This window comes from Dromiciops gliroides, chromosome 2 (assembly GCF_019393635.1).
Source record: "Dromiciops gliroides isolate mDroGli1 chromosome 2, mDroGli1.pri, whole genome shotgun sequence".
In the NCBI taxonomy this organism is placed as follows: domain Eukaryota; kingdom Metazoa; phylum Chordata; class Mammalia; order Microbiotheria; family Microbiotheriidae; genus Dromiciops; species Dromiciops gliroides.
Window position 1 is genome coordinate 447,497,426 of NC_057862.1, and position 12,232 is coordinate 447,509,657.

At 39.1% G+C, this 12,232-nt stretch overlaps 1 protein-coding gene across 1 annotated transcript in view; it reads right to left on the minus strand.

Annotated features, from left to right (window-relative positions):
- EDN3 (endothelin 3) overlaps nt 1-12,232 on the minus strand; it is a 47,691-nt gene that overhangs the window by 4,985 nt on the left and 30,474 nt on the right. Inside the window, exons 5-6 of the mRNA XM_043980951.1 lie at nt 4,579-4,755; nt 2,637-2,728 (exon numbers count right to left, since the gene is read on the minus strand). Coding sequence (XP_043836886.1) covers nt 2,662-2,728; nt 4,579-4,755 — 244 coding nt within the window. The 3' untranslated portion in view covers nt 2,637-2,661. The remainder of the gene's footprint in view (nt 1-2,636; nt 2,729-4,578; nt 4,756-12,232) is intronic.

Here is a 12,232-nt window from a genome sequence, read left to right on the forward strand (position 1 = left end):
CCCCCCAAAGATGTATTTTTTAAAAGGTCCTGCCCTCAAGGAACTCAGAATTCTAATTGGAGATACAACATGTAAATAACTAGTACATATAAGATGTATAAGAGTGGGTAGTCAGTAATCTCAGGGGGAAAGGTACCAGTAGGTGAGAAGACCAGAACAGGCTTCCTGTGGAAGGTCAGATTTGAGCTAAGTATTGAAACAAGGCAGGGAAACTAAGAGGTAGAGGTGAGAAGGGAAAACATTCCAGGCATGGGCAATAGCCAATGCAAAGGCAGAGAGATGGGAAATGGAGTATCAAGTATGAGGAACATATGTTCAAGTATGAGTAACAGGATCACAGAATGTGTTAGAGGGGCGGAAAAGTGTAGGAAGGAACAAGGTTGTGAAGAGCTTTAAATCCCAAAGAGAGGATTTTATATTTGATCCTGGAAATAATAGGGAGCAGACCTAGGTTTTAGGTAAATCACTTTGGCAACTGAGTGGAAAATGAATTGGAGTGGGGAGAGACTTGAGTCAGGAACACCAATTAAAAGCTATTTCAGTAATCCATGTGAGAAATCAAATGAGTGTTCAAACTAGGTTGGTGACTGTATGAACCAGAACAGCAGAGAATGTGAAGGTGTAGGTGGACTACAATGTGTTCTTTAGAAAGAGTAACCACAGAGATGAAATCACAGATCCCCTAGAATACTGAAACTCTATAGACTTACATGCACATATACATACACATATCCACATGCCTATCCACAGGAACAGTTAACTCAGTTTTAGTCAATTCAACAAAAGTAGCAGGATAGGGGCAGCTAAATGGTACAGTGGATAGCATGCCAGACCTGGAATCAGGAAGACTCATGTTTCAGAGTTCAAATATGCCCTCAGATATTTGCTAGCTATGTAATAGCAAGCCACTTAACCCTGCTTGCCTCAGTTTTCTCATCTATAAAATGAGCTGGAGAAGGAAATGGCAAACCACTCCAGTATCTTTGCCAAGAAAATCCCCAGTAAGGTTACAAAGAGGAGGAAATGACTGAAATGACTGAACAATAACAATATTCAAAGCACTGTTATGTGTTCATTGAATGCATAGATTAAACAAGAATTTACAGTCAAATCAGGAAATTAAGAAGAAATGTTAAGATACAAGTTAGAAAATTATTCATACTTAAGAGAGATCCAGAGTGGTTTGAAAGATTGAAGAAGGTAGGGATCACATAGCTAAGGGGTTACGCATGAGTAATGCCTCCAGTAAAGAGAAGGATTTCAACAAGTAGAAATGGGAGGTGGGGGGAGAGACACCCTTCCAGCTATGAGGGATCAAGTGTGCCAATGGAAGGGATCTGGACAGAACAGGATGAGACTAGAGAAGAGTGAGCATCCTGATTTGGCTAGAATGAAGGGAAGATACATCAAAAAGCTGGATGATTCATTTCCTCTCTCCATGCCTTGGCACAGGCTTCATGCCTACATTCCTCCATTCCTGGAATGTACTCCCTCCTCACTTCCACTTTATGGAGCCACTAGTTTCCTTCAAGACTTGACTGAAGCACCACTTCCTACATGAAGTCTTTTTTTTTTTAGTCCTTCCCCAACTAATGCCCTCCCTCCCCAAACTACTCTGTATTCATTTTGCATGTATTCAGTAATATGTATGTAAATGTTGTCTCCCAATTAGAAAGTAACCTCCTAGAAGGCAAGGCCTATTTTAATTTTATCTTTGTATTCCCAGTTTATCCCAGTTTCTAGCACATAGTAAGTGTTTAGTAATTGCCTATTCATTGATTGACTGGAACCACATCCTGGTAGATCTGAGAGTCAAGTTAGATAATGCAAATAACTGCTAAGGATACAACGCAAAGGGGAACACAAAGAGATTTTCTTTTATTACTTTTCTTATCAATTCACATATTTTAATGCCAGGAAATTCTACTTTCCATGACATGTAGGTATTTATTTTGTGATAAGACAAGTCAAAAATTCTAACAAAGGCTCGAAATCTCCAGTAGGCAATAATATGCAAGATATACAATTTTCAAAGATAAATACCTTGTAGCAAATGTCTATTTGGGATTCCAACTAATCAATCAATCCCTTTATTTCATTTAATTAACTTATTTGACTTGTCAACAGTTTCATAAAATGAATGAATGAATATGAAAAGAATGAACAGATGGTGATCAAAGTTATGGAAGACAACAAAGAATGAACTTCAAAACAAATGATTCCCAAATATGTAGGCCTTCTGACACTGTCTTGTTTGTGAGGTAATGTTATATAACAAGAAGACCAAACTGATAGTCAAAGGGCCCAGATTCAAATTCTGGCTCTGCTACTTATTATCTGTGTGACCATCAGGCATCCACTTTATTTCCTTGAGCGTCAGTTTCCTCCACTGTCAAATAAGGCCATGATCTCTGAAGAAACTTTCACCTATAAATATATGATCTTATAACAAGGAAAATCAAAATTATTTATCCTGATTACAAGAATCCAACTGGGGAAAAAAAAGTCACCTCTAACCTTTCTTTGGCTTGTAACTGCATCTGGCTCCTTTCATTGACTAGAGAGAGGCTCAAGAACCTCATTCAAATGTTTCTAGTAGCTATATAATAAATGATACACCTAATAATTCAACTCACCTCTGTTCCTACAGCATTTGTACCATCAGGGCCACTTTTCAGGAGGCTGTTTCATGTCTTTGTCTTGATGAGTTTTTACTGTCCTTGAATTGCTATATAAAGAGAAGGTTAGTTTTAGTAATTGACCCAAATTGCAGCACTCTATATTTATCTTCTGGAAAATGCTTAAGATTTTTAGGAATGCAATAATGAGTCACTCATCTTTACCCAAATGTATGAAGTCCACTTAAATTCATTCTAGAATGCAAATATACTCAGATCCCTTTCTATTATTTCAACACTTAGCCAAGGGAGAATTCCAATATTATGCTACTATGTTTTTGTATGCTGACTATTAGATCATCAGGGAGCAGAGAGGTAGCTATACAGTCAATGTTGAATTTCCACAGGCTTACAAAATTTGAAGCTAGTTTCCACAAGTAGCTTTCTTTCATTAATATTTAGTACTAGAAAAAAAAAACCTGGTTTTGAAGTCAGAGGATCTGAGTTCTAATCCAGTGCTTTAACACAGTGCCTGGGATATATAGTAAGTGCTTAACAAATTCTAGTTGAGTGACTGATGGATCACTGATCTATTACCTACTAGCTGTGAGACTCTGAACAAGAATTAGCCTCTCTGGACCTCACTATAAACTGATTGTCTTCATAAAGATTCGCTATTATTCTCAGTAAAACAAAGGGGTTAGATTAAATTATCTCTGGAGTACCCTCCAGCTCAGTTATTCTATATTCCCATCTTCAGGTTTACTTACAGAAACTATTCTATGTAACTACTTGCTTAGTTAACAATTCATGTTCTAGTTAATTTTATTTTTAGGTATCAAGAAAATTTTTTTTTAATTGCTCTTTCAAAGTGGTCTTTTTGTTGGAACACAACCAGTGCCAGATCTCCCTTGGACTTTTTTTTTTTCAGAAGTCCATTCAAAACCAAGAACAAGACAAGCAGAACATGTGAAACACTTGGTAGTCTTCTCAGCCTTCAGTCAGATACCTGGTCCACTAAATTTCCATTATATGTTAACAACTCTAACGATGGGAAAGCCCAGGTCATATCAAAGGCATTATTGAAGACATCTGACTGGAAAAAGAGGTGGGCTAGTCATGGAATAGAATGGCAGATAATCAATGAACAATGGACAACCCAAACCTGAAATACTAAAAGATTAAGAGGAAGGCCATGAGCAAGATGAGCTGATTCTCTATGGAGGATGAATGAATGAACAAATGAAAAAGCAATTATTAAGCACTTACTATGAACAATGCACTGGCTAAGCACCAGAAATATAAATAAAAAGGGAAGACAATCCCTGTTCTCAAGGCACTAACATTTTAATAGGTGAAGACAACGAATATAGATGGTTTCAGTTGTAAGTCAAATGGAAAGGCCCCATGGTGCCTAGGATGCAGTAGCAAAGCAGATGGCAATAAATCTTCTTTAATGGCATTTCCCTTGATAAAAATCCTTTCCTTTTATGATGCTTAATTGTGTGTAATTTATGGGAAAACATGGACAAAATCATACAAGAAGCCCTGGTATGTTGCCATCTGGACTGGTGGAGGAAGCAACCACACTGATGAAATCAGAACCATCAGAGAACCACATTAACTACTTTTTGTTTATGTTCTATAACAAGCAGCTGGTTGTACAGTGGATAGAGTGCTAGGCCTGGAGTCAGGAAGACCCAAGTTCAAATCCAGCCTCAGGGATTCTGGGCAAGTCACTTAACCTCTATTCGCCTAAGTTTCCTCATATGTAAAAGGGGGATAGAAATAAAATCTACCCCCCAGGCTGCTTATGAAGATCAAATGAGATGTTGGCACATAGCAAGCACTATATAAATGTTAGCTATTATTAATATGTCATTTAGTGTCTTGCTAAAGTGTGCCGCTACCAAACAATCACTTTTCATTGAATGGTTAAAACTTCCTAGGGGGCATTTACCTTCTGTTGTCCTCAGTTCTGGTGCAAAAACGAATGCAAGCATCATCATCTTGTTTTGTGCAAGAACATCGGTTCAGTGACCCTTTAAATGTTGGTGAACTCCTGCTTATGGGATCTGCAGATCTCTTGCCCCGGATGCTGCCTCTGTAATTGGAGAGCCCATATGGTACAGTCCGTCTGTAAAAAATTGGAAGACAAATAGAATTTGTGTCTTCATATCACTATGTATATTAATGTCTCAACATACATGAGTGCTACACCAAGGAAAAAAAAGACAAGAAATATTGCCTGGTTATATTTAAGTGGGGAGTGAGTGAAAACTACCATAAGAGAACCACTGCCAGAATTTACCCAATAACAAAGAAGTGCCAGGAACAATCTTAATTTCTCGAGGGCAGGGTCTTTCATTTTTGTGCTCCTATCCCTAGCACTTAGCAATGTGCTTTGCACGATTCAACACTGGTTGAATTGAACTATATGTACAAGCAGCTGTCTAGCAAGTGTAGACATAGTTATGTTTCACAATGATTGGAACTCTATGAAAAAGGGAAGCATCTCTCCTTAGGATGTGCTTAGAAAGTGTTATTGGGGGAATTGGATGCAAGGATCCCCTTTTGCAAAGCTTGACCCAGAACTGGGATAATTTCTACTCTGAGAAATTCTGACTGAACACTACCGGGTGTGGGCTTGGGCATTTACTCTGTTTATCTTCTATAGTCTTTGCCTAATGGTATGGCTTCCTGTGCCTGGAACTAGGAAAGAGGTAAGTGCTTCAGCATGTAAAAGGTCTCAACATTCTCCCACCATCTGCACCAGGAAACTTTTCTGTTTACATTTCTAATTATTTCAAGCCAGAGTTAAGACAACTATGAGAAAACCTAGATGTGATTCCACTAAGTCTTCCTTCCTTTCCCACCTCTACCCCCAACATCTCAAGTCAATTTTCTCTTCAGACCTCTATTGCTTCCCTCTGTAAGTTTTGCCTGGGGCTTTTCTCTCCTCTCCCCCTGGAAACAGGAGGAGTAATTACCAGTAACTGGAGCTGGCTGCCCAGAGGTTAATATTCCTGAGTTAGTTCAGAGGGAGGGAGGGAAAGGCAGCCCAAAATGTGTCACAAGGACGTTTCAATTGACAGGCCTGCTAATCCCAGAAAGGTTACATGCCCCGCAAACACCTGTGTAATGGGGAAGCTATAGAGGTAAAATTCTTTACAAATTCCAAAAGTTGGCAGACATCTGGGGTTTTTGCCATATGGGGGACTTTTTTCCCCTCTAAGGGGTTTACCCTTTGTGGGTTACCATTCAAGCTAAAAGGGATCAAACAAATCCAATTACAGTCATTAAGAAAAAGAATTTGGCCTCCAGGCCAACCTGTCTCACACTAGAATTACTCATAAGATTTTATTTTATCTTTACTTTTGAGGTTACTGACTGGTGGGTGATGGCACATTGCTCAAGGAGGAGATTGGTCTCAAGAAAAGGTTTGTCACCCAAAACGCTGACCTACTTACAGATCTAACTGATGATACATGTTGGTACATAGATGCTGGTGTTATGAAATGCAATAAGACAGTTAATAAGACAGTTGCTAACTATTATAGTCTATGCCCAAGCCACAAGAGATTTACACAAGAGAAAAGACTGCCAAATTGTTCAGTGGAGAAATGTTTAAATCATATGCTGCTTAATTGAAGTTAGCTTTGAAAGGATGTGACTTGATTTCATGACAAATTGCTATTAATTTGGAAGGCTGTGCAGTCAGAAATGGATCTTCCAAATATATTTTGGCTTTTCTTTACCAGGGATTCCCATTCCTGATTTTGTGACACTCCAGGGAATCTCAGATTATCTCAAGGAGTTTCATGAAATTTTCCAAATGTTCTCAAGATGATAAGACATAAAGGACAGGGACTAAATCTATGATTTCCTTGCTACAAGAAACTCCCAGATGAGGGAACTTCCTTTACAAATTCAGGTTGGCACATCTACAACTTACATAGTCTTAGAAACTTGCTTAGGGCACTGAGACATTGCATCTTGGCCAGAGTCACAGAGCCAATATGTGTCAGAGGCATGATTTAAATGCCTGGTCTTCCTGGCATTTATAATGCCTCAATACCTTTATTCAACACAAGACACTGCCTCTTAAAATAAAATGAAGTCAGGTGTGGTAGGGCACACACCTGTGATTCCTACTACGGGGGCTGGTAGGTTGTTTGAGTTCGAGACTTCTGAGTTACACTAGAGCTAAAACTGATATCCACACCAAGTCTGGTACCAATATAGTGAGCCCCAGAGGAACAGAGGTCCACCAGACTGCCAAAGGAAGGCCAACCCTCTGAAGGTAGAAAAACAGATCAGGTTAGAGCTCCATTCTGATCAGGACTAGGATCAATCCATGAGTGGTCACCAAACTTCCTGCCTGGACAAGATGGGAAAACCCAGTGTCAAAAAAAATGTAAAGATTAAACTGAATTCATAGAATCACAGAGTTGGGAAGAACCTCAGAGTTCATTTTGTCCAACCTGTATCTGAGTAAGAATCACCTATCTCATATTCTTCCACTTCTATTTTATAATAATAGCTCACTTTTCTATTATACTTGAAGGTTTACAAAGCATTTTTTCCCATAGATTTCTGAAAAGGCCATATAGGCCATGCAAATTTTAATACTCCTGGTTTATAGATGAGAAAACTGAGGTACATGACTTACTTCTCAGCGAGTTGAGGCAAAAGCCCCAGGCAAAGCTTTATAGAAGGAAACCAGAGGTAGTGGTTGAAATAGACCTCCAAACCAAGACTTCTAACTCCAGTTCCCATACCCTTTCTATTGTACTGTGCTGTGCGTGCGTGTGTGCATGCGTGCAGGCATGCATGCCTCTGTGTGTGTGTGTGTGTGTGTGTGTGTGTGTGTGTGTGTGTGTAGTTTGAGAGATAGAGGGTCATCTTTGGTGTCATAAAGATCTGGGTTCAAGTCATCAAACTGAGGCAGCTTTACACTTTTTTTCCCCTTCTTCCCACTCTGTTCATTGAAAACTAGGGCTACACTGGGTGAACTTCTGACCTAGGCAGCCTCCAGATGTTTAGCATCTTGGGATCATAAAATGAAGACTGAAAGCAGAAAATGGGTCCTGTTCAGCCTTGGACCTTTGCTAAGAAACTCAACTTTTCCCTATGAAAAGGCTAGGCAGAATAGGGAAGAGTGGAACAATGAAAACATTGTGGTGAGCCAGGGTTTGGCTAAACAGATATTTTTCCAGTAATAGGGTCATATTAAATCTCTAAGTGTTGACATTAAACCTAGTCCCCCCATTTCCATGTGAAAATCTCACAAAGGGAATAACAGTGCACCCATTTTTCAATCAACAGAGAGGCCTACAATTTTGAAAACACTAGTCTAGAGTCATTCAGTAGAACAAAACCCTTTCGTATGTTTCAAGGGAAGAAACAAGAAATATACTACTAATCAATATAGACATTTTTAACATTTTTTCATTCATACAAAAAACCCTATATTCAAATGAGTGGGTAGGATATAAATCATAATGGAAAAGTCATGATGTGATGGAAAGAGCAATGGATTTAAAATCAGAGGACTTATATTTGAATCCCAGCATGGTTACTATGTTGCTTTAAAAAAAAGTCATTTCCCTCTTGGCCTCAGTTTCTCATCTATGAAAAAATGGTGTTAAACTAAATACTTTCCAATGTCCCTTCTAGCTCTAAAGTCTATAAAAACTAATCCCTTTTATTTCTGATTGCTTCAAGAAATGAAGCATGCACTATTCCTGTGACCTGTTTAATTTAATCATTCAATACACATCTAGTACCAAGAATCTACTAGGTGCATAGCACTATTCTAGGCCTAATTGGGAACTACTAAGGAAAGAAAAGAAAAAACATTGTTGTAAAGAGGCAGTCAAGATTACAAGTTTCTCAAGAGCAAGTGACTACCATGTCTCCAATTCCTTCTGCAGCTTCTAAGGTATTTGCCACAGAGCTGAGAATATAATAGGTGAAAACAAATACTTACTGGCTAACTGCCAGTTCAGAATATTTAAATATTTTTTTTGTGGGGCAATGGGGGTTAAGTGACTTGCCCAGGGTGATGCAGCTAGTAAATGTCAAGTGTCTGAGGCTGGATTTGAACTCAGGTACTCCTGAATCCAGGGCCGGTGCTTTATCCACTGTGCCACCTAGCTGCCCCCAGTTCAGAATATTTAAAACAATAAATGGTTTCCTGTGGACTCAAACACGTCTTGGGTTTGCATGAGTTTCTTTTGGATTCAACTATAACACCACTATATAGAAACAATGACTAAAGGGAGGGTATCACTGGAAATTCTAATTCTATCATTCTTAGTCCCTTGCAACATCTTTGAAAAATAGCTGGTACCCTAAAGGTGTAAGAATTATACCAATTGTGTATGTTGTTGTAATTATTATTATTACTGCTAAAAATAATAATAGCTAGCATTTATATAACACTTTAGGGTCTGCCAAGCACTTTACAAATGCTGTCTCATTTGATCCTCACAATAACCCTGTGAAGTAGGTGCTATTATTACCTGCATTTTACAGATGAGAAAAATGAGACTGAGAGAAGTTATATGACTTGCCCACAGTCACACAGACAGGAAGTGTCTGTGGTAGGATCTGATTTCTGCTCTTCCTAACTCTAAGTCTAGCACTCTATCCACTCAGAGACTGAATAATAAAAAGATTGAGAAAACAGATCAGACACATAGCTTGACATACAGATGTCCCTTCTCCCTACCACTTTTCATTTTCCTGATCCCTAAAAGCTACCTAAAGATCACCTATTCTTTATTAATTGAACAGCTACAACCACCAATGCCAATACTACTTCCCCTTACCAGGGTCCAAACACCACCTAGTGGTCAAACAGATAACTGCAAGCATATACTAGTCATTTAAGTAGCTGAGCATGCCCAGTTTTAGGACAGGGGATTAAATAGATATAGAGTTGCAAGGCACTTCAGAAAGCATCTAGACCAACCCTCTAGTTTTACACAAGAAGAAACAAATCCAGAAATTTACTAGACAGTTAGATGATCTTTATGAGTTATTGGTCACCCCTCCGATGATGAACCCTTATGACCTTGGTAAGGAAAACCAGAAACATGTTCAATTACTAGGCCTAGAAATATTTGAAGTGTTTGGATCTGATAGAGCTGGCATTCTGTGGGTGGAATCCTTGAGAACCCAAGGTCGCCTTGACACCATGAAGAGGCAGCAGGGCAAGATATTAGTGAAAGTGAAAGATGTCTAATAATTGACAAAAAAAAAAAAGATGTCTGTTACTTATGTATACCTCCTAGTGATTTACCTAAAGTCACACAGTAAGTAGCAAAGGTAGTAATTTGAACTACAAATAAATCCTCTTTCTTACCCCATGCTCCTTACTACAATATCTGCCCTATCATGTCAGTCCAAAGGAATGTGCACAAGTTGTAAAATCTTGGATCACCTGTATCTGTTTAAATTTAGGATCTATTGTATCTGGAGTATAATAGCACAAAAAGGAGAAATGAGCAAAAAAGTCAAACTAAAGGCCTTTATGTAAAATAAATACCCTGAAGTATATGGAGATATCATCGGGTAGTTGATAGAGGAGAGAAAGATAGAGACAGAGAGACAGAAACACGGCAGGGTCGAGGGGGGTGGGGGGTGGAGAGAGAACAGAAATGATATAGATAAAGCAACAGATATATGTATTTGTGTGTGTAACATATCTTTAATTTTCGATTATTAGACATCTTTCAGTACTAATATCTTGCCCTGATGTCTCCTCGTGGTATCAAGGTGACCCTGGGTTCTCAAGGGCTCTACCAGCAGAATTCCACCTCTGCCACATCCAAACAATTGCCAGGCCTAGTAACTGAAGATGTCTCTCTCATCCAAAGACCAGTCTCACTTTGGTCAGAAGGGTTCATCTTCAGAGGATCGACAATCTTTCACAATGATCATCACACTGTCTAATAAATCAGAGAGGGGATATGAAGGGGGTGGCCAGATGGACAACTCTATACCATCATTTGAAATACTAGTTTATTTATTTATTTACTTATTTGTTTATTTGTTTATTTACTTATTTATTACATGCTAGTTTATAAATTTAGAGTTGGAAGAGACCTTCAAGATAATCTGGTCCAATTCCTTCACTTTAAAGAAGTGGTAACTGAGGCCCAGAGAAATTAAGAAACTGGTCCAAGGTTACATAAATACTCAATAGTAGAGTCGGAATTTATATCCAGGTCTTCTGGATTCAAATCCACTGCTTTCCCTTACTATGTCATGCTGTCTTTGATTTCATACATGTTATTTGATGAAGATGGTGAAGACATTTTTATTATATTTTCCTAAAATAGGCCACCCAGCCAAATAAAAAACATTATTAAACACACATGGTAAATTTCCATGGCCAAGTCCCTCAAGTAAATTTTTTCCTAAGCTAGGGGAGGCATGAATATCAGATGATAGTTTATCTTAGAAAAGACCTGGAAGTTTTAGTAGGCGACAAGTTCAGCATGAGTCAACAGTGTGACAGCTGCCAAGACAGCTAACAGACTCTTAGGCAGCATCAAGAAAGAGGCAGTGCCCCAAGACCAAGGAAATGCTAGTCCCACCAGACTCTTCCCTGGTCAGGCCACATTTAGAACATTGTTTCCAGCTCTGAGCACCATATTTTAGGAAGAATATTGATAAACTACAGAGGGCAGCTAGGTGACGCAATGGATAAAGCACCCGCCCTGGATTTGGGACGACCTCAGTTCAAATCCAGCTTCAGACACTGGACACTTATTAGCTGTGTGACCCTGGGCAACTCACTTAACCCTCATTACCCCCCCCCAACCCCCCCCGCCCCCAAATTGAGCTTTGATTAGCTACAGAGGAGCCAGTAGAGGACAGCTGGAATATTGAAGGGGCTGGAGAGCATACCACATAAAGATGGTTGAAAAAAGTGTGGAGATGCTTAGACTATAGAAGACAGGACTTAGAGGGGGTGGTGGATGCTAGCTGTTTTCAAGTATTTGAAGAACTCTCATGTGAAAGAGAGATTTAGGTTTGATCTACTTGGCCCCAGAGGGACAAGCTGGTAGTAACAGTTACACATTGCAAAGAGCTAGATATAGCCTTGATACAAGGAAAACTTCCCAGCAATTAGAGCTATCTAGACTGGACTGGGCTGCCTCAGGAGATAGAAGATTCCCCCTCATTAGAAGTGTTGAATCAAAGGCTAGATGACCATTTCTCAAGTACATGTTATAGAAGTGAATTCTTTTCCAGGCACAAGTTGAACTAGACAATCTCTAAATTCCCTTCTGATTCTAAGATTCTATAAATTCTTCTTACAAATGTAATTGGGGGGCAGGGCAATGAGGGTTAAGTGACTTGCCCAGGGTCACACAGCTAGTAAGTGTCAAGTGTTTGAGGCCGGATTTGAACTCAGGTGCTCCTGAAACCAGTGCCAGTGTTCTATCCACTGTGCCACCTAGCTGCCCCCAACAAATGTAATTTTTAAAATAGCCCATATTTATATAGTACTTTAAGACCTACAAAGTACTTTGTTCACAGCAACTTTGTGAAATGTAGAGTGTATTATTATTCCCATTTTGTAGATGAGAAAACTA